We start from the raw sequence: 25,689 nt of genomic DNA, 5'->3' as shown, positions 1-25,689 counted from the left end.
GGTATCAGAAATTGTACTGAGATAAATCTATCACCCCAACAGTTAAAATCTACTAATATAGTGTTGCCACAAATTGCATGAGCTTCAGCATGTTTTTGCTTGAAATACCCCTGACAGGAAGTTGTGTAGTCCTCTTATTGTCAGTGTGGTGTTGTCTCAGCAGTGCGCTCTCTCTCTCTCTCGACCTCCTCTATCTCTATCTCCTCTATCTCTATCTCCTCCATCTCTATCTCCTCCATCTCTATCTCCTCCATCTCTATCTCCTCCATCTCTATCTCCTCCATCTCTATCTCCTCCATCTCTATCTCTATCTCCTCCATCTCTATCTCCTCTATCTCCTCTATCTCTATTTCTATCTCCTCTATCTCCTCTATCTATCTCCTCTATCTCTATCTCCTCTATCTCTATATCTATCTATCTCATCTATCTCTATCAATCTCCTCTATCTATCTCCTCTATCTCTATATCTATCTATCTCCATCTATCTCCTCTATCTCTATCTATCTCATCTCTCTCTATCCATCTCCTCTATCTCTTTCTCTATCTATCTCCTCTATCTCTTTCTCTATCTATCTCCTCTATCTCTTTCTCTATCTCCTCTATCTCTATCTATCTCCTCTATCTCTATCTATCTCCTCTATCTCCATCTATCTCCTCTATCTCCATCTATCTCTATCTATCTCCTCTATCTCTATATATATCTATCTCCTCTATCTCTATCTCCTCTATCTCTTTCTCTATCTATCTCCTCTATCTCTATCTCCTCTATCTCTATATCTATCTATCTCCTCTATCTCTTTCTCTATCTATCTCCTCTATCTCTATATCTATCTATCTCCTCTATCTCTATCTATCTCCTCTATCTCTATATCTATCTATCTCCTCTATCTCTATCTCCTCTATCTCTATATATATCTATCTCCTCTATCTATCTCCTCTATCTCTATCTATCTCCTCTATCTCTATATATATCTATCTCCTCTATCTCTATCTCCTCTATCTCTATATCTATCTATCTATCTCCTCTATCTCTATCTATCTCCTCTATCTCTATATATATATATCTCCTCTATCTCTATCTCCTCTATCTCTATATCTATCTATCTCCTCTATCTCTATCTCCTCTATCTCTATATCTATCTATCTCCTCTATCTCTATATCTATCTCCTCTATCTCTATCTCTTTCTCTATCTATCTCCTCTATCTCTATCTATCTCCTCTATCTCTATCTTCTCTATCTCTTTCTCTATCTATCTCCTCTATCTCTTTCTCTATCTCCTCTATCTCTATCTATCTCCTCTATCTCTATCTATCTCCTCTATCTCTATCTCTATCTATCTCCCCTGTCTCTATCTATCTCCATATCTATCTATCTCCTCTATCTCTATCTCCTCTATCTCTTTCTCTATCTATCTCCTCTATCTCTTTCTCTATCTCCTCTATCTCTATCTATCTCCTCTATCTCTATCTATCTCTTCTATCTCTATCTCTTTCTCTATCTATCTCCTCTATCTCCTCTATCTATCTCCTCTATCTCTATATCTATCTATCTCCTCTATCTCCTCTATCTATCTCCTCTATCTCTATATCTATCTATCTCCTCTATCTCCTCTATCTCCTCTATCTCTATCTATCTCCTCTATCTATCTCCTCTATCTCTATATCTATCTATCTCCTCTATCTCTATCTCTCCACACATATCTATACAGTGTCTTATACTCTGCTGTCTCAGGAGGTGTGGCTGGATCTTGTCTCTGAGATCAAGCCCCACCCCCTAAATGATGTCACTACCTCTAACAAGCTCCTCAAGTTCAGTTCACCACTTTTCCCCAGCCCTATCATACACACATACTTCTATGTATATTTTTGTTTTTACATTTTGATGGGGGGAATAAAACCTTATTTAGACATTAAGGGTATGTTCGCACTGGTTAAGGTGTGAGCGGAATTTTTGCTTACAAAATCTGCTCCAAAACTTTTTTTTCCCCGCGGAATTCGCGCTGGATTTGCACAGAGTTCGCGCGGGATTTGTGCAGAATTCATGCTGAATTCCGTGCGGAAATAAAAAAGAGGATAGGACACACAGTAATGCACGAATTCCTGCTCAAATTCCGTGCAAATTCCGCACGGAGGCGTGGCAGACTGCCAAAAATGTATATATTTACTTCTATTAAGTTACGAGCCGAATTCCGCATGAAGAAAGAACATGTTCATTCTTCATGCGGAACGGAATTCTGTGACAGAATTCCGCTAGCAGAATTTCCTCAGTGTGAACTGCGGAGAGGAAAGTTAACTACATACTATGGGGTATGGCACTGCTGAATGAATTGGAGAAGAATAAGCAAGCAGAATTACTCGTGGAAATTCCTCTCCAAATCCTCAGCGTGAACATACCCTTAGGGAAGAATGTGGTATTTACAGCTTGCTGTCTTGTGGTGAGCAGAGGAGCAGACAGGGAATGAATACAGCAGCTACTGTCTGACTGACTGCGTAAGGTTAAAGGGGTACTTTGCTGCTCAACATTTGGAACAAACTGTTCTGAATGCTGGAGCCGTCACCGGGAGCTAGTGACATCATAGCCCCACCCCCTCATGACATCACACCACGCTCCCTCAATGCGAGTCTATGGGAGGGGGTGTGACAGCCTTCACACCCCCTCCCATAGACTTACGTTGAGGGGACAGGGCGTGACGTCATGAGGGGGTGGGGCTATGACGTCATGAGCTCCGGTGCCGACTCCAGCATTTGGAACAGCTTGTTCCAAACACTGAGCAGCGGAGTACCCCTTTAAGTTCACATGTGGCCGATTTGTTGCAAAACAGTTTTAGTCATCTTTTCAGTGTTTCAGCAGCAAAACAAATGTATGTAAAATGAGATAAGTCGCAGCAAATCCGAAGCATGTGAACACACCCTAAAAGATACTATCTGTAGCAGCTGTGGGTAAGGCACTAAAACCTGAAGGAAAGCAATACATTCTATAAATTGTAGTACTAAGCAACTGCTCGACCAGGAAGTAGTGAATAGTGATATCTGTTGAGGGGAGGTACATATCCACCAAACAAATGTATTGTTGGTGGTTTCAGAACTGGGGAAGACAGGTAAGCAATGCAATATGCTTCTACAGCATTTTCTTATTTTTTTTTTACTATCACACTGATGGCCTTTATTTAACCCTTTATATGCCGCAATCAATGTCAATCAATGTCAATCAATCAATAGCAATATTTTAGAATGTAAATAATAGGTGCCTGGGAGTTTGGGGGCACTCGTTAGACCTCTACAAAGCAATCAATAAGGTCCAATAAGTTGGAGTGCTCCGAGGAAGTTAAGAAAAAAAAATGCCCCAAAGCCATCCTCTGTGTCCCCTTACTTATCCATGTGGTTTTGGCAACTCTTTTTCCTTGCTTGCAGTCCAGACTACAACTCCCAGAAGTCAGTGCAGCTCTGTGTAATGGCTGCCAGACAATTGCTTTCACTATCTATGTGCATGCTCACACTGCAGCACACACATTGTACATGTCTTTTCTTTCAGACTATCCTTTCCCCCAGCAATAAATCATGATACGCTTTGAATGGCAGCAGTCAGTGAAAAGATCTACAGCCGTAAAAGAGCAGCGTTATGTGCTGATTTGTGACTGAGAATCTTCACTGGGCTTCCCGGCCGGCAAGATCCTCACACAGGGAGGGGAGGTGTGCCTGTGAAGCCAGAAATCACATGTTTTTTGTCTTCCAGGAGGGTGAGTGTTAGGTCTCAGTGAGGGGTTTGCACAGAGACAAGCTGGATCTGAATATGACATCTTTCTATAATTTCTTGCATGTAAGTGACAGCTGAAAGAAGGAAACTGCTCTATAAAGATAATGAATGATATTTAGACAAATAAATAGGTTGGTGAGAGGGAATGGATGGGCTATGGGTTTAGTTTCCCGGAGTACCCCTTTAAGATGGCGGCCGGAGGTCTTCTGCTTACCTCTATGCTGGCCATAGTCACTCTTCTTGTTATCCAGTAGAGGTCAAAGAAATTCCGGCAATCAGAAATATGCTTGTGAAGTATCGTTTTTATTCAAGCATGAACTGCATGCAAACAGGCAGCATGCATTCTGGGGTTAATAGCCTTTGTCAATAGTGTTGCTCGCGAATATTCGCAATGTGAATTTTATTTGCGAATATCGCATATTCGCGAATTCGTGAATATTCGCGAATATAGCACTATATATTCGTAATTACGAATATTCGTTTTTTTTTTCACAGTAGACATCACAGTGATCATCCCTCTCTGCTTCCAGCTTGCGTGGTGTAAAGAAGGCTTGAATACTACTGTGTGAGACAGGCGTGCGAATATATTTATTTTCGCATATGCGAATTTTCGCTTATCCTAATTTATGTATATGCTAATTTTCGCATATGTTAATTTTCGCATACACGAATTTTGCGCATATGCGAAAATAATACAAGAATATTACGAATATGCGAATTTAGCGAATATATGCCGAATATTCGTCCATATATTCGCGAATATTCGCGAATTCGAATATGGCCTATGCCGCTCAACACTATTTGTCAACTGCATGCAGTTGACAAAGGCTGTAACCGCTGGAATGTGTGCTGCCTGTTTGTATGCAGTTCATCCCTGAATAGAAAAAAAACAACTTCACAAGCATATTTCTGATTGCCGGGATTTCCGTGACTTCTACTGGATGTACCTGATCCCCGAGCACCTTTATCTTACAGTGCCACCTACTATACTTTGGACTCTTCGTGTATAGTCTGCCTCAGGCTGACTATACAAGTAGAACACCGATATAACTGATCAATGTTATTGTACAGCATTGCAGAGTAAAAACGGCTATAATGGCCCCCTATAATAGGGGATTTAAAATTGTGAATAAAAAATAAATAAAAATATAAATCACCCCTCCCCCTTTTCCTCCTTTAAAAAAAAACCATAAATATATATATATATATATATATATATATATATATATATATATATATATATATATATTGATATCACCGTGTGTGGAAATGTCCGAACTACTTCAATAGAATGGTAAAGAAACTGCACGGTGAATGATGTAAACAAAAAAAAAATCAAAACTGCTGATTTTTGGTCACTTCATATATCAGAAAAAAATGAATAAAAAGCGATCAAAAAGTCCCGTAAAAACAAAAATGGAACAGGGGTCAGTAGGGCAATTTTATGCATACTTCTTTTGTTAACAAAAGTAAACTTTTTCTTTTTTTAAAGTAGTAAAATAAAACAGAACCCATAATTGGGTATTGTTGTAATCGTATTATTGACCTACAGAATAAAGATAACACGTCATCATGAAGTGCACTGCGTAAAGATGAAATCCCACAAAATTTGCTAAATAGTGTTGTGTTTTATTTTCAATTTCACCCCAGAAATATTTTCTTTTTTTTGTTTTACCGGAAGTTTTGGTTATCATTTTACCCTAACTTTATGAGACCTGTAATTTGTAGCCTAACATGAGAATAATAAAATTCAGAACTCACATATTTCCAGAGGAATTTCCGTTCAGATTCACTGTTAATGGTGACAAGATGCGAAAAATTGCGATTACAAAATTCTTGCGCTTTCTCCATCGGAACTTCATCCTCGCTAACGTAGTATTGGCTGCCATTGTAGATTAGCCAGCCGTCACTTGTAAATTCATATTCTGTGAAAGGGATACAAATATCTAATTACAATGTTAGTCAGAAGGACATAAATAATGCGTTCTATATACGGTAACAGGCAGCATGGCGGCACAGGGGGCACTGGATTACAGTGAAAATACACTACATTTTCAAATTTACTAAAGACATGGACAAAATTGTTGGTCCCCTTACGTTAGACAGCAAGATCCAATAAAGTTGAAACTTACGGAATATGGAATAAAAATGTACAGAAAATAACTGATTAAAATCAGACATTGCTTTTTAGTTGTGGTTCAACAGAATCATTTAAAAAAAAGGAAAAAAAATGAAATTGGCCTGGACACAGATGATGGTCCCTGAACTTAATATTGTGTTGTACAATCTTTTGAAGCAGTCACTGCAGTCCAGCGATTTCCGTAACTCTTAAAGGAGTACTATGGTGTTTTTTTTTTTTTTTTTATTATCCCCTGTGCCCGGGCTGCAAAACTATACAAAATAAACTTTAACTCACCTGCCTATGTACCCCCGTTGCTCCGATATCGGTGTCCTGTTCCCCAGTCTCTGTTTTCTTCCGCTTCCTGCGGGTCGGTGAGTCACACTGCGCTCATCGTATCACCGGGTGCAGCGGGACATTGCTGTGGCCAGTGATATGCTGAGAGCAGCATGACTCACCGACCCGCAGGAAGTGGAAGAAGAAAGAGACTGGGGAACGGGACACCGATATCGAAGCAATGCGGGAACATAAGCAGGTGAGTTAAAGTTTGTTTTGTATAGTTTTGCAGCCCGGGCACAGGGGATAATAAAAAAAACAACATAGTACTCCTTTAAAGAGACTTCAGCACTAAAAGGGGTTCTCCAGTACTTCTCATCTCCTATACAAAGGAAAGGGGATAAGATGCCTGATCGCGGGAGTCTCGCTGCTGGGGACCCCCGTGATCTTGCACGCGGCACACCATTTGTAAGCATGTTCGCTCCTGGTCGGATTACCAGTGTTCACAATAGGGCCGGCGGCGTGTGATGTCACGCCTCTGCCCCCATGCGACGTCACGCTCCGCCTCTCAATGAAGGCCTATGGGAGGGGGCGTCACACGCTGTCGGCCCTGTGGTCGCCGGTAATCAGACCCAGAGCGAACACGCTCCGGGGACTGATTACAAACGGGGTGCCGTGTGCAAGATCACGGGGGTCCCCAGTGGCGGGACTCCCGCGATAAGGCATCTTATCCCCCTATCCTTTGGATAGGGGATAAGATGTCTAAGCACCGGAGAACCCCTTTAACTCCAGGTATCTTGGCCCACTCCTCATAAGATACTGCTCCAGCTGTCTCAGGTATGAAGGTGTCTTCTCCAGACAGCAGGTATCTTGACCCACTCTACATTATTACCTTTTGTCAGTTTCAAGTTATTCCAGTGAGCATTGTGGATTTTTCTGTTTCTAACGTAAACGTACCAAAGGTTTTGACTATGTCTATAGGGTTTGTCTCCGAACTCCTCAAGCTTGGAGACAAACCCCATTAAAGGGTTACTCAGGTGGAAAACAGTTTTATTTTAAGTTAAACAGATTTGTAAATTACTTCTATTAAAAAAAATCTTAATCCTTTCAGTACTTATCAGCTGCTGTATAATACATTTCATTTCATTTTTTTATTTCCTTTCTGTCTGACCACAGTGCTCTCTGCTGACACCTCTTTCCATGTCAGGAACTGTCCAGAGCAGGAACAATTCCCCATAGGAAACCTATCCTGCTCCGGACAGTTCCTGACATGAACAGAGATGTCAGCAGAGAGCACCGTGGACAGACAGAAAAAAAATTCAAAAAGAAAAGGACTTCCTCTGTATTATACAGCAGCTGATAAGTACTGGAAGGATTAGGATTTTTTAATAGAAGTAATTTACAAATCTGTTTAACTTTCTGGCACCAGTTGATTTAAAAAAAAAAAAAAAACATGTTTTCCATTGGAGTAGCCCTTTAAATAGGGAAATGCATTGGATATTTTTTAATCAGATTGCGCGCAGAAATAATGAGTCTGTTTGTGAATCCTGCCACTTTTGCCCAGATGTTGCCACAGACTATAATCTGCAGAGTATACCATAGGGTAAGGTCTTAAAGGGGTATTTCAGGATATTTTTTTTTTATTTGACTATGCTACAGGGGCTGTAAAGTTAGTGTAGTTCATAATATAGTGTCTCTACCTGTGTGTGACGGTTTTCTCACAATTCTTCTGTGATTTTCACTCCAATATTTATTTTTACCGCCATACAAAATTACTGCTGTCTCAGATTTTTCCCAGGTTGCAATTCGGCCGAGACCTGACATCACTAGTCAGCTGATGACAGGGAGCCTGTCTGCTTCAATGGGTGGAGCGATCACTTGGTGGGAGAGAGATCAATCTGCAACTAATGCAACAGCTGTAGGCACCCTGATTGAAAACCACAGGTCTTTTGAATGGATGCAGCTCATTTATGTTTCATTGGGTGGGGTGGCTGATATGTGGAAGGGAGAAAGATGGAATTGTGGGATTTGCAGTCAAAAAAAGAAAAGCCAAACAGGAAATACCAGTTCACAAACAGCTAGCCACAGTGTTATGGTAATCTCACAACATAGTCATTTAGCCCCAGGAAAAGCGCAGATCCTTCCTAAGCATGTCCATTACTGTCTGCCAGGTACGTACTAAAATCACCTTATGGTGTAGAACCCCTTTAACTCTGGGTCAATCTGGAGTCTGTATTAGTTTAGGAGATCTAGTCCTCAGACTGTTTTAGTTTAGGGGGTCTATTATAAGGGGGTCGAATATAAGGTCTATCTTCATTTGGTAGGTCTGATCTGAAGTATGTATCAGTTAAGGGGATCTAGTCTTCAGTCTGTTTCATTCTATTCTGAAGTCTATATTTATTTGGTGGGTCTGGTCTTTCACATGTTTTAAATATCAGGACACAGATTGGCAGATTAGGTTGATGAATGAAAAATGAATGGTTTACCAATAGGTTTTGGTTCTTCCTTTAATACCGCTCCTAGACACAAGAAAAAAAGTAAAATTTTATCATAAATTTACATGTATAAAATAATCAGTATTAGTGTAAGGCTAAGTTTCCACTTGGTTTTTTCCTGGCAGTTTTTGGAATACTGCCACTGCAGTTTTTGAGCCAGAGCCAGAAGTGTATTCAAAAGGAATAGGATATATATAGGAAGGACTTACACTTCTCCTCTCTTATGGATCCACTTCTGACTTTGGCTCAAAAACTGCAGTGGCAGTATTCCAAAAACTGTCAGAAAAAAAAAAAAAAAGTTGAAACTTAACTTTTATTCATTTAGCTCTACAGCCCTTTGCTTCCTTTCTTCATTACTCTAAGCCAATCGTTGGGCATTTTATGAAACGGTGCTTGTTACCATATAAAGGCCATTGTGGCAAGAGGAATTTGTCCCATTGTGTCTTTGTTTACAAAGCATGATGCAGCACCCAACAGTATTTACACAATCACATACAGTAATTACACAAACATATTGGAGAAAGATGGATGATTGTACCAAGAAGATGATAACCGCTAACTGAATGCTTTAGCCGAAAAGCTATATGTTGCAGTTTTTTTTTTTTGTTTTTTTTTTGTGCATCAAGTGGATCATAAAAATTTCTGATTCAGGATGCAATTTGGCTACAAAAGAGGCAATGGGGGAGATTTATCATTGCTTTGGTAAGCGAGTTCTGTAGGCATTTTTTTTCTTGCTTTTGGTTTTGCTTATGTGTAACATATTTATCATACTATCACAGGGGGTTGATAAATTTGGCTTACATAAGCAAAAACCAATAAATCCCTTTTGAATACCATTTCTTTAGCACACATAAGCAAAAAACAATAAGTTACTTCAGAACAGTACTTTGTCACCCCACCTCAAGTCGCAGCTTTAAAAAAATGTGCAGTATGTGTATATATATATATATATATATATATATATATATATATATATGTGTGTGTTTATTACATTTTTTTTTACAACTTCTTTCGCCCCTGAATGTACTAACCCATTTTTTCTTCTCAATTCAGATCCATGTATCCTGTGGACTTCTTCAGATTCAGTGGACTACGATGAACCACGTTTGTTTGGTTTAATATTAATAAAATGTTTAAAGACATTTTGGGGGAGTGTTTTTTGTAGTAAAAGTTTTTTTTAACGTGTTGTGTTTTTTAAATTTATTTACTTTACAGGCTTAGTAATGGAAGCTGTCTTATAGAAAGAGTCCATTACTAAACCAGGGGTTAGCGTTAGGCCCAAAAACAGCGCTAACCCCCAAATATTACCCCAATACCCACCGCCACAGGGGTGCCAGGAAGAACTGGTACCAGCAGGCCCAGAGCATCATAAATGGCACTTCTGGACCTAGGCGTAAGGTAACAGGCTGGCGTTATTTAGACTGGGGAGGGCCAGTAACAATGTCCCCGCCCACCCTGGTAACGTCAGGCTGTTGCTGCTTGGTTGGTATCTTGCTGATTCTGAAAATACAGGGAACGCATAGGGTTCCCTGTATTTTCATTCTCAGCCAGATACCAACCAAGCAGCAACAGCCTGACATTACCAGGGTGGGCGAGGACATTGTTACCGGCCCTCCCCAGCCTAAATAACACCAGCCTGTTTCTGCCTAGGCACAGGAGCGCCATTTTTGATGCTCCAGGCCTGTTGGTACCGGCTCTTCCCAGCACCCCTGTGGCGTTGGGAACCAGGGTAATAATTGGGGATTAGCGCTAGCTGTTTTTGGGGCTAACGCTAAACCCAGCTTAGTAATGGACTCCGTCTATAAGACAGCTTCCACTACTAAGCCTGTAAAGGAAATAAATAAAAAAAACACTTTTAAAAAACTTTTATTCCAAAAAACACTCCCCTACAAGCCCTTGTTAGCCATTTTATTAATGTTTAAAAAAAAAAAAAAAAACACTGGTCATCGATGTAGTCCACCGAATCTGAAGAAATCCTCTGCATACACGGATCTGAAATGAGAAGAGAAAAACACATGTACATTTATGGCACCCTTCCTTTGGGAAAACATCCATAAACCAGCGTTTCCAAACAAGAGGCCTCTAGCTGTTGCTAAACTACAACCCCCATCATTTGTAATTTAGCAACAGCAAGCCTCCAGTTTAGCAACAGAGACTTGCTGTTTTTAAACTACAACTCCCATGATGGGAGTTGTAGTTCAGCAACAGCTGGAGGCACCCTGTAGCTAAACTACTACTCCAGTGATGGGAGTTGTAGTTAAGCAACAGCTGGAGGCACCCTGTAGCTAAACTGGAGTTGTAGTTTAGCAACAGCTGGAGGCACCCCCTCCCACCCCCTAGCTCATCCCCCCAGCTCATCTCTCCTCCCCCCCACCCCCAAGCTCATCTCACCCCCCCTCCAGCTCATCTCCCCCCCAGCTCATCTCCCCCCTCCATCTCATCTCCCCCTTTGTCTCCCCCTGCCCAGTAATCTACCGCAATTTATCTTTCCTTCTCTGCTAATCTTTCCTCCGCCGCTTATCTTTTCCTCCGCCGCTTATCTATCTTCCCCCGCTTATCTTTCCTCCTCCGCTTATCTTTTACTCCGCTGCTTATCTTTTCCTCCACCGCTTATCTGTTCCTCCGCCGCTTATCTTTTCCTCCGCCGCTTATCTTTTCCTCCGCCACTTATCTTTTCCTCCGCCGCTCATCTTTCTTCTGCCGCTCATCTTTTCCTCCGCCGCTGGTCAGCTTCATCTTGCCGACTGTACATCTCCCACCCCGCCGCTTGCTGTTACAGGACTATAAATCCCAGCATGTCCTTTCAGTGAGGACATGCTGGGAGTTGCAGTTGCAGCGCTGAGCGGGCCGGTGGTAGATGCAGGCTGGCCGGCTCCCCGGAATATGAAACTACAGTGTAATCTCATATTTCCCAGTCTGAGCTGTGATTGGCTGAGACGGATCAGCCAATTACAGCCCAGGCGGGCCTGCATCTACCACCGGCCTGCTCACCGCTGCAACTGCAACTCCCAGCATGTCCTCACTGAAAGGACATGCTGGGAGTTATAGTCCTGTAACAGCAATCGGCGGTGTGGGAGATGTACAGGCGGCAAGATGAAGCTGACCAGCGGTGGAAGAAAGATAAGTGGCGGGTTGCGGGAGATTACCGGGCAGGGGGGGAGACAAGCTGGGGGGACCGGCAGCGGGGGAAGATAACTGGGGGGGGGGGGGGGTTGCGGCAGATGACCAGGCAGGGGGGAGAGATGAATGAGCGGGGGTGGGGGGAGAGATGACCAGGGGAGAGATGAATGAGCGTGGATGGGGGGAAAGACAAATAGGGAGAGATGAGGGGTGGGGGGGAGTCGGTGGGAGATGACCGTGGGGTGATGGGGTAAAACGGAGCCCGGACGGCTGCACAGTGATGTCAGCCCAGACTCCTTTGTACAGATATGATTTTATATTTCCTGCCGGAGCAGTGGTCTCTGCTCCCAGCGGAAAATATGAAGTTCCGCTCTCAAAAGCAAGTTTTGTAAGCCAGCTCCAGACTTGCTTTCATTTACGCCACTTTGAGGCGGGTGTGACTTTTTGTGTGACTTTCGCACTCGATAAATCCCTGACTGCTGCAAAGTGAAAACTGAAATTTGCTTTGGTAAGCTCTTTTGTTCATTTTTGCCTACAGCCAAAAGTCACACAAAAATTAGATTAGGTGCACATGCGACTTTTTGTTCGACTTTTGTAAGCAAAAAAACTGCTCTAAATCCCTTGATAAATCTCCCCCTATATCTTTCGAAGGAAAGACTCTTTAACCCCTTAAGGACCAGGCCATTTTACACCTTAAGGACCAGAGCATTTTTTTTCTGATTCTGGATTGTTTTTTCGGGACATATTCTACTTTAACATAGTGGTAAATTTTTGTGGTACCTTGCATCCTTTCATCCCCAAATTTGATGAAAAAACTGAAAATTTTGCATTTTTCTAACTTTGAAGCTCTCTGCTTGTAAGGAAAATGGATATTCAAAATAAATATTTTTTTGGTTCACATTTCCAATATGTCTACTTTATGTTTGCATCATCAAATTTATGAGTTTTTACTTTTGGAAGACACCAGAGGGCTTCAAAGTTCAGCACCAATTTTTCAATTTTTCACAAAATTTTCAAACTCACTATTTTTCAGGGACCAGTTCAGGTTTGAAGTGGATTTGAAGGGTCTTCATATTAGAAATACCCCACAAATGACCCCATTATAAAAACTGCACCCCCCAAAGTATTCAAAATGACATTCAGTAAGTGTTTTAACCCTTTAGGAGTTTCACAGGAATAGCAGCAAAGTGAAGGAGAAAATTCAAAATCTTCATTTTTTACACTCGCATGTTCTTGTAGACCCAATTTTTGAATTTTTACAAGGGGTAAAAAGGAAAAAATTTTTACTTGTATTTGAAACACAATTTCTCTCGAGTAAGCACATACCTCATATGTCTATCTAAAGTGTTCGGCGGGCGCAGTAGAGGGCTCAGAAGGGAAGGAGCGACAAATGGTTTTTGGGGGGCATGTCACCTTTAGGAAGCCCCTATGGTGCCAGAACAGCAAAAAAAAAAAAAAACACATGGCATACCATTTTGGAAACTAGACCCCTCGGGGAACATAACAAGGGGTAAAGTGAACCTTAATACCCCACAGGTGATTCACGACTTTTGCATATGTAAAAAAAAAAAAATAATTACCTAAAATGCTTGGTTTCCCCAAAATTTTACATTTTTAAAAAGGGTAATAGCAGAAAATACCCCCAAAATTTGTAACACAATTTTATCCTGAGTACGGCAATACCCCATATGTGACCCTAAACTGTTGCCTTGAAATACGACAGGGCTCCAAAGCGAAAGAGCGCCATGCGCATTTGAGGCCTAAATTAGGGACTTGCATAGGGGTGGACATAGGGGTATTCTATGCCAGTGATTCCCAAACAGGGTGCCTCCAGCTGTTGTAAAACTCCCAGCATGCCTGGACAGTCAGTGGCTATCTGGCAATACTGGGAGTAGTTGTTTTGCAACAGCTGGAGGCTCCGTTTTGGAAACAGTGGCGTACCAGACTTTGTCATTTTTATTGGGGAGGGGGGCTGTGTAGGGGTATGTGTATATGTAGTGTTTTTTACTTTTTATTTTATTTTGTGTTAATGTAGTGTAGTGTTTTTAGGGTACAGTCGCACGGGCGGGGGTTCACAGTAGTTTCTCGCTGGCAGTTTGAGCTGCGGCAGAAAATTTGCCGCAGCTCCAACTTGTAGCCGGATACTTACTGTAAACCTCTGCCCATGTGAGTGTACCCTGTACATTCACATTGGGGGTGGGGGGGGAGAAACATCCAGCTGTTGCAAAGCTACAACTCCCAGCATGTACGGTCTATCCGTGCATGCTGGGAGTTGTAGTTTTGCAACAGCTGGAGGCACACTGGTTGTGAAACACCGAGTTTGGTAACAAACTCAGTGTTTTGTAACCAGTTTGCCTTCAGCTGTTGCAAAAGCTACAACCCCCAGCATGTACAGACAGTGGAAGGGCATGCTGGGACTTGTAGTTATGCAACAGCTGGAGGCATACTACTTTGGCTGAGGATTGTAGTTATGCAACAGCTGGAGACACACTGGTTTGCTACTTAACTCATTGTTTCATAACCAGTGTGCCTTCAGCTGTTGCAAAACTACAACTCTACAACAACGGGCATGCTGGAGGTTGGAGTTATGCAACCAGCAGATGCACCACTACAACTCCCAGCATGCACTTGAGCTGATTGTGCGAGCTGGGAGTTGTAGTTATACAACAGCTGAAGGTACACTTTTGCATAGAAAAAATGTGCCTCCAGCTGTTGCAAAACTATAAGTCACCGCATGCCCATAAGGGAATGCTGGGAGTTGTGGTGGTCTTCCTCCTGCTGTTGCATAACTACAGCTCCCAGCATGCCCTTTTTGCATGCTGGGAGCTGTTGCTAAGCAACAGCAGGAGGCTGTCACTCACGTCCAACTGCTGATCCACGCTGCAGGTCAGTCCCTCGCCGCCGCCGGCCCTCCTGGGGCCCCAATCCCAACAGGGGCACCGGGGATCGGGGTCCCCAGCTGCCGGCGTCAAGTTCCGGCACCCGCTCACGTCCTCCGGAAGAGGGGCGGAGCGGGTTGCGGGAGTGACACCTGCAGCAGGTGCCCTGATTGGTCGGCCGGAAAACCGGCCGACGAATCAGGGCGATCGTGAGGTGGCACCAGTGCCACCTCACCCTTGCTGGCTATGGCTGTTTGGGGCCTTCAGAGACGGCCCCGATCAGCCAGTAATTCCGAGTCACTGGAGACCCGATTGACCCGGAATCCGCCGCAGATCGCTGGGCTGAATTGTTCAGCGATCTGCGGCCATCGCTGACATGGGGGGTCATCATGACCCCCCTGGGCGACATGCCGCGATGCCTGCTGATCGATATCAGCAGGCATCGGGCCCCGGCTTCGCTCCAGCTGGCTGCGGGGGGCTGGGAATGGACAGGACATACTCCTACGTCCTCGGTCCTTAAGGGCTCGGAAACGGGGGCGTAGGAGTACGTCCATTGTCCTTAAGGGGTTAAAGTGTACCTGTCTTTATATAATTTAGATAATACCCACGAGGCTCAATGTTCCGGGCTCCTATAAGTGTGGACACAAAAAATGTATTTGTTGTGGGATTATGGCCAATGGTATTCAGCTCAAATCTTATTCCATGGGTGAAATTCATAATATAAAACAGGATGGGAATTGTAACACCCCCTTTGTCATCTATCTAATATCGTCTGAAATTTGTCAAATTCAATATGTGGGGTGTACCACTAACCCGTTGAAGGTCAGAGTGCGCAAGCACTTCTCAGATGTTGCGCATTTTAGTTCTAAACATGTATCCATGGTTACACGCCATTGTGCCAAACAACATTCCGACAGCACATTAACCCTTAAACTTCAGGGTATAGGGAGGGTTAATGTACCAACCCGAGGGGGGAATCATAAACAGATGTTACTAGACAGGGAGGTTTTTTGCATTCTTAAAATAGATACCTGATTTCCCCAAGGTCTGAACAGGAGACAAGATGTCATTTTGCATTATTGAATAATTCAGAAACATATTTGTAATGTTATTATTATTTAGGTCTACATATTTAATGCTATATTTTGTAGTTAACACTGATTCTTGCCACCTGTTCAGACCTCTGCTACTTGCTCAGACACTTGATTTTTTACATTTATATTTACATTTATGTTCTATTTATTTTTATTATTATTATTTTTTTTCAAGCCCAATCTGCATATCTAATATTTATAACAACTCAAGATACCTTTCATCCATGATGCCATGTTTTTCTCTACTGGGATTATGCACTTATGCCACATTATGCTGCTATTTCGTTTATCTATATACTTAGATATTTGTCTACATTATTGCGGCTTTTGGCTTATTGTGTTTTATATATATTAAAACAAACATGACAATTGATGTCCAATCCCGTAGTCTTATGATGGTTTGTCATAAATACATTTTAAAATCGCCTATGTTTTACGTAATTGGAGACTTTCTAAATATCTGACTTTTATTTTATTTTGTAAACTTGTCATTTTTGTTATTTCTTATTGATGTTATGATGTGACATATTTTAATAACTATTTGGATCAATTCAGTGGCCCAGATTTATCAAACTGTGTGAGAGAAAAAGTGGAGGGATTTTCCCACAACAACCAATCACAGCTCAGCTAAAGAGCTGTGGTAAAGTGAAAGCTGAGCTGTGATTGGTTGCTGTGGGAAAATCCCTCCACTTTTTCTCTCACACAGTTTGATGAATCTGGGCCAGTGTGTATTATGCACAATTTGTTAATTCTTGTTTTTGTTATTCTTTTGTTATTCTTGTGTTTGTCCATTAAGTGATTTTTTTTCTTTTTTCTCTCACATTGTGAAATCCCTATATGGGTGGGAGGTCTCGCCAGTCTGGCACCACAGGTGTGATTCCACCGATGTGGACTAATAGGTGAGTATCCTCCCCCTCATAAGGATAGCATGGCAGTCTTATCGTTGCATGAGTAAGGCCGGGTGCCATTGGCCGAAACACGTCACCACCATGCATCATTGTTGTTCTGCGTGCTTGATACAATAAACTGCACGATCTGCTTTGATTACAATGCACTGGACTTTCAGCTTTTTTCTTCTATCTTGCCTCCGGGGAGGCCCGCACCTTTCTGGGTCGCGGTTGGTCGTCCTGTGTGAGCTGACCACTACTTTCTCCTTATTACATACATACATATATATATATATATATATATATATATATTCTGTATACTGTATATATATATATATATATATATATATATATATATGTTAAAAAATATGTGTATTTTTTGGTGATTAAATGCTGTCACTGCAGCTGTTGTCTTTGTGTCTCTGTTGGGAGACGAAATACAGAAAGTGAGATCAGGACAAGCAGGGATTTGTGTAGGCTCCTGGCTTTTCAGTCATCCTGCTGTGTGAGCCAGGGGTGTGTCACAGAGCCTGCTTGTCCTCAGTGTACAGAGCCCTGCTTGTCCTCAGTGTACAGAGCCCTGCCTGTCCTCAGTGTACAGAGCCCTGCCTGTCCTCAGTGCACAGAGCCCTGCTTGTACTCAGTGTACAGATCCCTGCCTGTCCTCAGTGTACAGAGCCCTGCCTGTCCTCAGTGTATAGAGCCCTGCTTGTCTTCAGTGTACAGAGTCCTGCTTGTCCTCAGTGTACAGGGCCCTGCTTGTCCTCAGTGTACAGGGCCCTGCTTGTCCTCAGTGTACAGGGCCTTGCTTGTCCTCAGTGTACAGGGCCCTGCTTGTCCTCAGTGTACAGGGCCCTGCTTGTCCTCAGTGTACAGAGCCCTGCTGTCCTCAGAGTACAGAGCCCTGCTCGTCCTCAGTGTACAGAGCCCTGCTTGTCCTCAGTGTACAGAGCCCTGCTTGTCCTCAGTGTACAGAGCCCTGCTTGTCCTCAGTGTACAGAGCCCTGCTTGTCCTCAGTGTACAGAGCCCTGCTTGTCCTCAGTGTACAGAGCCCTGCTTGTCCTCAGTGTACATAGCCCTGCCTGTCCTCAGTGCACAGAGCCCTGCTTGTACTCAGTGCACAGAGCCCTGCTTGTTCTCAGTGTACAGATCCCTGCCTGTCCTCAGTGTACAGAGCCCTGCCTGTCCTCAGTGTACAGAGCCCTGCTTGTCTTCAGTGTACAGAGCCCTGCTCGTCCTCAGTGTACAGAGCCCTGCTCGTCCTCAGTGTACAGAGCCCTGCTCGTCCTCAGTGTACAGAGCCCTGCTCGTCCTCAGTGTACAGAGCCCTGCTTGTCTTCAGTGTACAGAGCCCTGCTCGTCCTCAGTGTACAGAGCCCTGCTTGTCCTCAGTGTACAGAGCCATGCTTGTCCTCAGTGTACAGAGCCCTGCTTGTCCTCAGTGTACAGAGCCCTGCTTGTCCTCAGTGTACAGAGCCCTGCTTGTCCTCAGTGTACAGAGCCCTGCTTGTCCTCAGTGTACAGAGCCCTGCTTGTCCTCAGTGTACAGAGCCCTGCTTGTCCTCAGTGCACAGGGGCTTACTACAGAGACACACAGGCAATAGCTGCATGGACAAAAATGTACACATTTTTTTTAACCAATGTACCTTATATAACAAATATACGTATAATGTTATTTTCCACATTGTTTAAATAGTTTTTGCTAATGACAGGTACACTTTAACTTTGAACGATATTTACCTTTTTTTAGCTTACAAATCCATGGCCTTCCTTCTTCACAGGGTACATCATGCCAACCATTGCCATTCAGAATGCCACAGAACTCTTTCCCACCAACATTGTTTGGTTCCGAAAAGTACCAATTTTTAAAATTCATCTAATGAATAGAAAAAAAAAAACAGATGTAGTTAATACTTTTGTGTCAAATGAGACCAAGGCATTATAGGAGCACTATCTTTATTGGCCAACAAAAATAGTTAGATTGGAAAGTTTTCAGAGACTCCTTCATCAGGAAAGTTTGTAAATGAATGACTGAAGAACCAGAACAACATTCAAAGGGAATCTGTCAGATCTGTATCATGCTCAGAGCTGCAGACAATAGGCAAATAAAACAAATGTTACCAATCTCTTAGGTGATGGCTGACTGCAAGGTTAAAATATCATGTTTCCCTTTTAAGCTTAAATGGGCACTGTCAGATACAAAAACTTTTGATATGTTGTAAAGCATGCAAAACCAATTGGTTTTGCAATTGCTTTCATTAGAACATTTTCAGTATTTTATACTGAAAAAGCCAGTCAAACAACTGCACCACCCCCCCCCCCCCCCCCGCCTGCTTGGACAGATATTAGTCCTGCTGTGTCCATTCATCATCACCTATGTCATGGACACACTTCCTTGAATGACAGCTGTGAGCGCAGGGTTCACAGCTGGAGGAAAAATCCTCCCACTGTAGACTTGTGTCCCACTACTGTCAGTGAGGACAAGCTGGGAGTTGTAGTTTTGCTAATGCTAGGTGAGATGTGAGCAGACAGCATACTGAGGGAGGGGGCGGAGACCTGAACAGTGATTCCACGCCCCCTCCCTTTTAGAGGAATTAAGACTAGTGAGCTAAATTAGAAGTGTAATAAAAAATAAATAAAGGTGCTAGACACATAAAAAATTGATGTACATGGTCAGGATTAGGTACTTAGTGATATATATATATATATATATATATATATATATATATATATATAATTTGTTGGATCTGATGGTACACTTTAAAGGGGTACTCCGGTGCTTAAACATCTTATCCCCTATCCAAAGGATAGGGGATAAAATGCCTGATCGCGGGAGTCCTGCTGCTGGGGACCCCCGTGATCTTGCACGCGGCACCCTGTTTGTAATCAGTCCCCGGAGCGTGTTCGCTCCGGGTCTGATTACCGGCGACCACAGGGCCGACTGCGTGTGACGTCACACTCCGTCCCTCAATGCAAGCCTATGGGAGGGGACGGGATAGCTGTCACGCCCCCTCCCATAGACTTGCATTGAGGGGCGGAGCGTGAGGTCACACGGGGGCGGAGGCGTGACGTCACACACCGCCGAACGAACACGCTCCGGGGACTGATTACAGACGGGGTGCCACGTGCAAGATCCCGGGGGTCCCCCAGCGGCGGGACTCCCGCGATCAAGCATCTTATCCCCTATCCTTTGGATAGGGGATAAGATGTCTAAGCACCGGAGAACCCCTTTAAGTGCCATAGAACAGTGCTGAGCTACAGCATACACACCTGTTTCAATCCTGTTTAATCTAAGTATTTCTAGTGACCTAGTGCAGTTAGGAGGTTAATGTTAGCATCCATGATGGTCTAGGGCAGTGAATGGCAGCTGACAACACATTTTGTATTCCTTGAGTAGTAAGTGGTCAACATCACTATTCCTCATGGTCTAGGGCTTGGATGGGTTAATATGATATCCTTTAATGGTTTGGGGGGGAGAGGAGTCATCTTAAGCATTTGTGGTAGTTAAATGCAATAAGGAGTTAATGTCAGGGCCCCTGGTGGTCTGAACAGGGGCGGACATATCACATGTGCAACATGTTCAACTGCACAGGGGCCCAGCGTGAGAGGGGGCCCGTCGGCGGCAGGCCCCCTCTCATGCTGGGCCGTCCCTACCATGGGACCTGAATGATGCAGGCGGCATTTGTATCTCTCGTGCAGGGCCGCCATCAGGGGGGTACAGCCAGTACTCCAGTAAGGGGCCCCATCTCCCAGCCTCCTGCTTTCACTGCCAGCTGCAAAATACTTCCTGCCATCTGTCCTCTCCTCCCTGGATAAGGCTCTTACAGACGACAGCAGCACAATGGAGCGATAACTGCAGAACATCGGGCTATGTATGGGAGGCAGAGGACATTTGGTGATGTCATTACCATGTGATCAGTCACATGGGTGGGAGGAGCCTGACTACTATGCAATGAAGGCCCAGGAAGAAGTTCCTGTATAGGGGAATGTGTATCATGTGAAGGTAATCTATACTACATACTCACACACAAATTACTATGTCTGTGTTTTCCAAACAGTGTGCCTCCAGCTGTTACAAAACTACAACTCCCAGTATGCCCAGAAAGCAAACAGCTGTCTGGGCATGCTGGGAGTTGTAGTTTTGCAACAGCTGGAGATACATTGTTTGGAAAACACTGCACTATATAATTCCCACACACTGCATTTAACACACCCACCACATTTATTGATTTAAGAATCAATAAATAAATGTCCAAACTATTCCAATATAACGTTAATTATCCCACACGGTCAATGGCATAATTGTTAAAAAAAATACCAAAGTCCATAATTGCAAATTTTTTGTAATTTCATATACCATAAAAAATTAATTTAAAAAAAGTGATCGAAAAGTCGCATCAAAACAAAAATGGGACCAGTAAAAACTACAGATCAAAGCGCAAAAGATGAGCCCTCACAGTATATGGGAAAATGCTAAAGTTATAGGGTCAGAAGAGGATGATTTTAAGTATACTACTTTTTGTATAAACGGAAGCCCCCAAAAGTTGCAAAATGGCGTTTTTACTGTGTATTTCATGGTAGCGTGATTGATGCCATTGCAAAGTAAAATTGGTGGCACAAAAAGCAACAAGTCTCATATAGGTCTGAAAGTTGAAAATGAAAAGTATTCTGGCTGTAATACACAAGTGGTATAAATCTCATGGTCGCAGCCGTCACAATCATGACTGAGCCCCCTGTGACCGGCCACCACTGCTGCCACAATATCTGGCTGATCTGCCGGCGACTGTAACTGTAAGGGTAAAACTCCAAAACAAAGCACCTACACAAAACAAAAAAAGGGTCCACATATCGCTAAAAGTTTGTTTCATCAGGAGAAAACCACAAGTAATCACAGAGGCCACAACACACATGAAATTCACAGATAATGGGGGAGATTTATCAAATCCTGTGCAGAGGGAAAGTGGAGCAGTTGCCCATAGCAACCAGATTGTTCTTTTTTTTTTTTTTTTTAAGGCATCTGAAAAATTAAAGAAGTGATCTACAACTGCTCCACTTTCCCTCTGCACAGGATCTGATAATTATTCCCCATTATCTCTGAATAAAGTGGCAGGGGGGGATCTGCCTGCGGGTCACGGGATGCGGGTACTTCCTGGCGGAGGTGCGCGTAGTGACGTCATTGCAAGCGCAGCACTGCGCCGCTACGCCGACTTCCTGCGCTGCACATGCGATGACGTGCACACATCACTTATAGCGCGCACCTCCAAGAAGTCCCCGCATCCCGAGACCCGCCGACAGATGTAAGTATGCTGCCAGTGCCTGATGTGGGGGCTCTAAATATCTGCTGCCTAAAGGGGATCTAAAGCTATGCTGCCTAAAGGGGGGCTCTAAATCTACAACATAGATTTAGAGCCCCCCTTTAGGCAGCATATATTTAGAGCCCCCCTTTAGGCAGCATAGATTTAGAGCCCCCCTTTAGGCAGCATAGCTTAAAGGGGGGGCTCTAAATCTATGCTGCCTAAAGGGGGCTCTAAATCTATGCTGCCTAAAGGGGGGCTCTAAATCTATTCTGCCTAAAGGGGGGCTCTAAATCTATGCTGCCTAAAGGGGGTCTCTAAATCTTTCCTGCCTAAAGGGGGGCTCTAAAACTATGCTGCCTAAAGGGGGGCTCTAAATCTATGCTGTATAAATAGGGCTCCCCTTTAGGCAGCATAGATTTAGATCCCCCTTTAGGCAGCATAGATTTAGATCCCCTTTAGGCAGCAGAGCCTAAAGGGGGATCTAAATCTATGCTGCCTAAAGGGGGGGGGGGCTCTAAATCTATGCTGCTTAAAGGGGGATCTAAATCTATGCTGCCTAAAGGGGAATCTAAATCTATGCTGCCTAAAGGGGTGCTCTAAATCTATGCTGCCTAAAGGGGAATCTAAATCTATGCTGCCTAAAGGGGAGCCCTATATCTACAGCATAGATTTAGAGCCCCCTTTAGGCAGCATAGATTTATAGCATTTATATGTTCATCTGTGTTGGTGGTGGTGGTGGGGGGGGGGGGTGCCCAGGCACATTTTTTGCACAGGGGCCCTCTGCTGTCTGTGTCCACCCCTGGGTCTGAAGGAGGGGCTAGTGTAAGCTATCCATTTCCCCCAGTGTTAAAGGAATTATCCACCATAAGGTGATTTTAGTACATACCTACTAGGCTATCTTTTGTGAACTTGGCATTTCCTGTTGGATTTGGTTCTCAAACTACACATCCCATAGTTCCCTGCTTGTAAGTTTGCGGTCACTTTCCTCCCTTTTATACATCATCTACCTCACCCATTGCAGCACGAATAAGCTGCATTCATTCAGTGTTTTCTAATCTGGGTGCCTACAGCTTTTGCTAAATAATCTCTCTCCCACCCAGCGGTCGCTCCACCCACTGAAGCAGGACAGGCTCCCTTTGCACAACTGACTAGTGATGTCATGTCTCAACGCACTGCAAAGTGGGAAATCCTGAGACCTGAGTCATTTTGAATGCTGTTAAAAATAAATATTGAGGCGAAGATCACAGAAGAATTGCGAGGTCACCATCACACACAGGTATAGACACTATATTATGAACTACACTCACTTTACAGCCCCTGTAGCATAGTCAAATAAAAAAAAATCCTGGAATACCCCTTTTCTGATGTCTGGTGTCAGGTGCTACTTAACAACCAAGGTTTCTAAGACTTCAGGAAGCTAAACATACCCATGTATTACATCCAGCGTTATTACTGATGGTAAAATATAATATCAGCACAAGCTTTCTGGTATATATTACAGAGCAGGCCAGTCAGCCACTAGCCTGGTGGTAACCTACATGTGACAGTAGTAAAGTTCCCTTGACCCCTGTATAATACTATATAATCTGTTTACCAAAATACATTAGGTACTTTATGATATATGCTAGAATTCTGTACAATGAATCTCTGATATTAAAAGCAAGCCATCATTGCCATCTATTGTACAAACATGAGTTGGCCTTAAAGGGATACTCCGATGGAAAAAACACTATATCCTGTATTCTCCAGAGGAAGTTGTGTAGTTCTTTTCAGTCTGACTACAGTGCTCTCTGCTGACATCTCTGTCCATGTCAGGAACTGTCCGGAGTAGGATAGGTTTGCTGTGGGGATTTGCTCTTACTCTGGACAGTTCCTAAAATGGACAGAGGTGTCAGCAAAGAGCACTGTGGTCAGACTGGAAGGACTACACAACTTCCTCTGGCGCAGACAACAGCTGATAAGTACTGGAAGGATTAAGATTTTTTAATAGAAGTCATTAACAAATCTGTTTAACTTTGGGTCGGCCCGTGTGACGCAGGGAAGAGGCGTAACAGGAACGCCAGACGCTCTGAGGATTGGGCGGGCCAGGAATGAACAGGTAATCATGAAGAATGAAGGTGAAACTCAGGTGAGTTAGTTAGTGGGGGGAAGCGGAGGTGTATTTAGAGCGAAAATTGCAGGTGACGCTGAGAGCCAGAAGAAGCGCATTCCGTGTGAAACACGTGTTGCTCCAACACGCACCTGCATTTTGTTACCCGCACCCCTGTTATGTTCTGAACTTGAAGAAGTAAACGCACGCTGAAGCATCACTAGTGAGTGCAGCCTTATTTCTATTCTTACACTGCAATGACTTGGGTGGGAAGCTGGCACAGAGGGAGCATAAGGACTGAGCTCCCCTCAGTGAAGTAAGTCATTTGAAGCATTATACTGCTACTAATTGGGGCATTGTCAAAGTAAAGTGGGCTGTCCGCTCCTTTTATCCTGTTTTTTTTGTTTCTGATCCCATGTATGAAAAACTAAATCTGAACAGATACTCATCCTGCTATTTTTAGTACTAGTAATAACCATAACTAACTGTTTTAAGAACGTGGTGGCCAATGCCGCTACGCCGAACTTAGGTGGCTGCAGTATAATAAGGTTTACTGCTAATTGTTTCTCTTCATTGCATATTCTTGTGTTTCTCTTGTAAAACATGCCTAAACTGAGTTTTTTTTTTTTTTTTACAGCCTGAGAGGGTTAAAGGACATCTGCAGCGTGATTAACACTTATCCCCTATCCACAGTCCGAATGCTGGGACCCCCTGTGATCTCCTGTACGGGGCCGCGGCTCTCCCGTGCAGGGGGCGTGCCTGTCGCAGCATGAGGTTGCAGCCGGCACGCCTCCTCCATACATCTCTATGGGAGAGGCGGGGAGGCAGCGTTCGTGCCTCCCCGTCTCCCCCATAGAACTGTATGGGGATGGGGAGGAGACGGGGCGTCACCGTCGACCTCTAGGTTGACGCTACGTCACCATGAGCGCTAATGGCGGAGCCCCATTAGGGAGATCGAGGGGGGTCCCAGCGGTCGGACCCCCCGCAATCAAACACTTATCCCCTATCCTGTGGATAGGGGATAAGTGTCATACCGCTGCAGTTGTCCTTTAAAGGGTAAGCTAAAACCCAATAAATGCAGGAGATTTCCCAACTCCACCCCCTGTCCCAGGAATGGAGGTGGAACCTTTCTCTATCTTGTTGGTTGAGTTTTGAGTTTGGTCCATTTTGTAACTTTTGGGGGTTTCCATTTCTACGCAGTGTATTTTTCTGTAAAAAATGACACCTTCTCTTTATTCCATATGGTTAAAATGTTACCCTAATTATATAGGTATGATTTTGTCGTACTTCTGGAAAAAATCATAACTACATGCAGGAAAATGTATATGTTTAAAAATGTCCTCTTCTGACCCCTATAACTTTTTTATTTTTCCGCGTACTGGGCGGTTTGAGGGCTTATTTTTTGCACCATGATCTGAAGTTTTTATCAGTACCATTACAAGTACAAGTTTAACATCCGCTGTCTGCAGCAATGGAGGAAGGTACAGCTAGTACCAGTGTGGATATTGAAGAGTTAAATGCAGTATCGGCAGGGCGGCAGGACGCTGAGGAGTTTTTTACTATTTGTAATGCTAAAGATGTCCTACATGTGATGAATATTAAAAGTCTGGAACAAAAAATCCATCATTTGGCAGAAAAAGAAATGCGCACATACTGGACAGTTAAGTCTTTAAAGTC

The 25,689-nt window shown here is 43.5% G+C and overlaps 1 protein-coding gene across 4 annotated transcripts in view; it reads right to left on the bottom strand.

The window, feature by feature from the left end:
* LOC130273044 (macrophage mannose receptor 1-like) overlaps window positions 1-25,689 on the bottom strand; it is a 227,650-nt gene that overhangs the window by 108,303 nt on the left and 93,658 nt on the right. For all 4 annotated transcript variants that reach the window (XM_056519204.1, XM_056519205.1, XM_056519206.1 and 1 more), the window contains exons 15-17: window positions 18,367-18,502; window positions 8,637-8,669; window positions 5,517-5,680 (exon numbers count right to left, since the gene is read on the bottom strand). In XM_056519204.1, the coding sequence (XP_056375179.1) occupies window positions 5,517-5,680; window positions 8,637-8,669; window positions 18,367-18,502 (333 nt within the window). The remainder of the gene's footprint in view (window positions 1-5,516; window positions 5,681-8,636; window positions 8,670-18,366; window positions 18,503-25,689) is intronic.

The sequence above is a fragment of the Hyla sarda genome, chromosome 5 (assembly GCF_029499605.1).
Source record: "Hyla sarda isolate aHylSar1 chromosome 5, aHylSar1.hap1, whole genome shotgun sequence".
Lineage (NCBI taxonomy): Eukaryota > Metazoa > Chordata > Amphibia > Anura > Hylidae > Hyla > Hyla sarda.
This window is presented reverse-complemented; position numbering and strand designations above follow the sequence as displayed.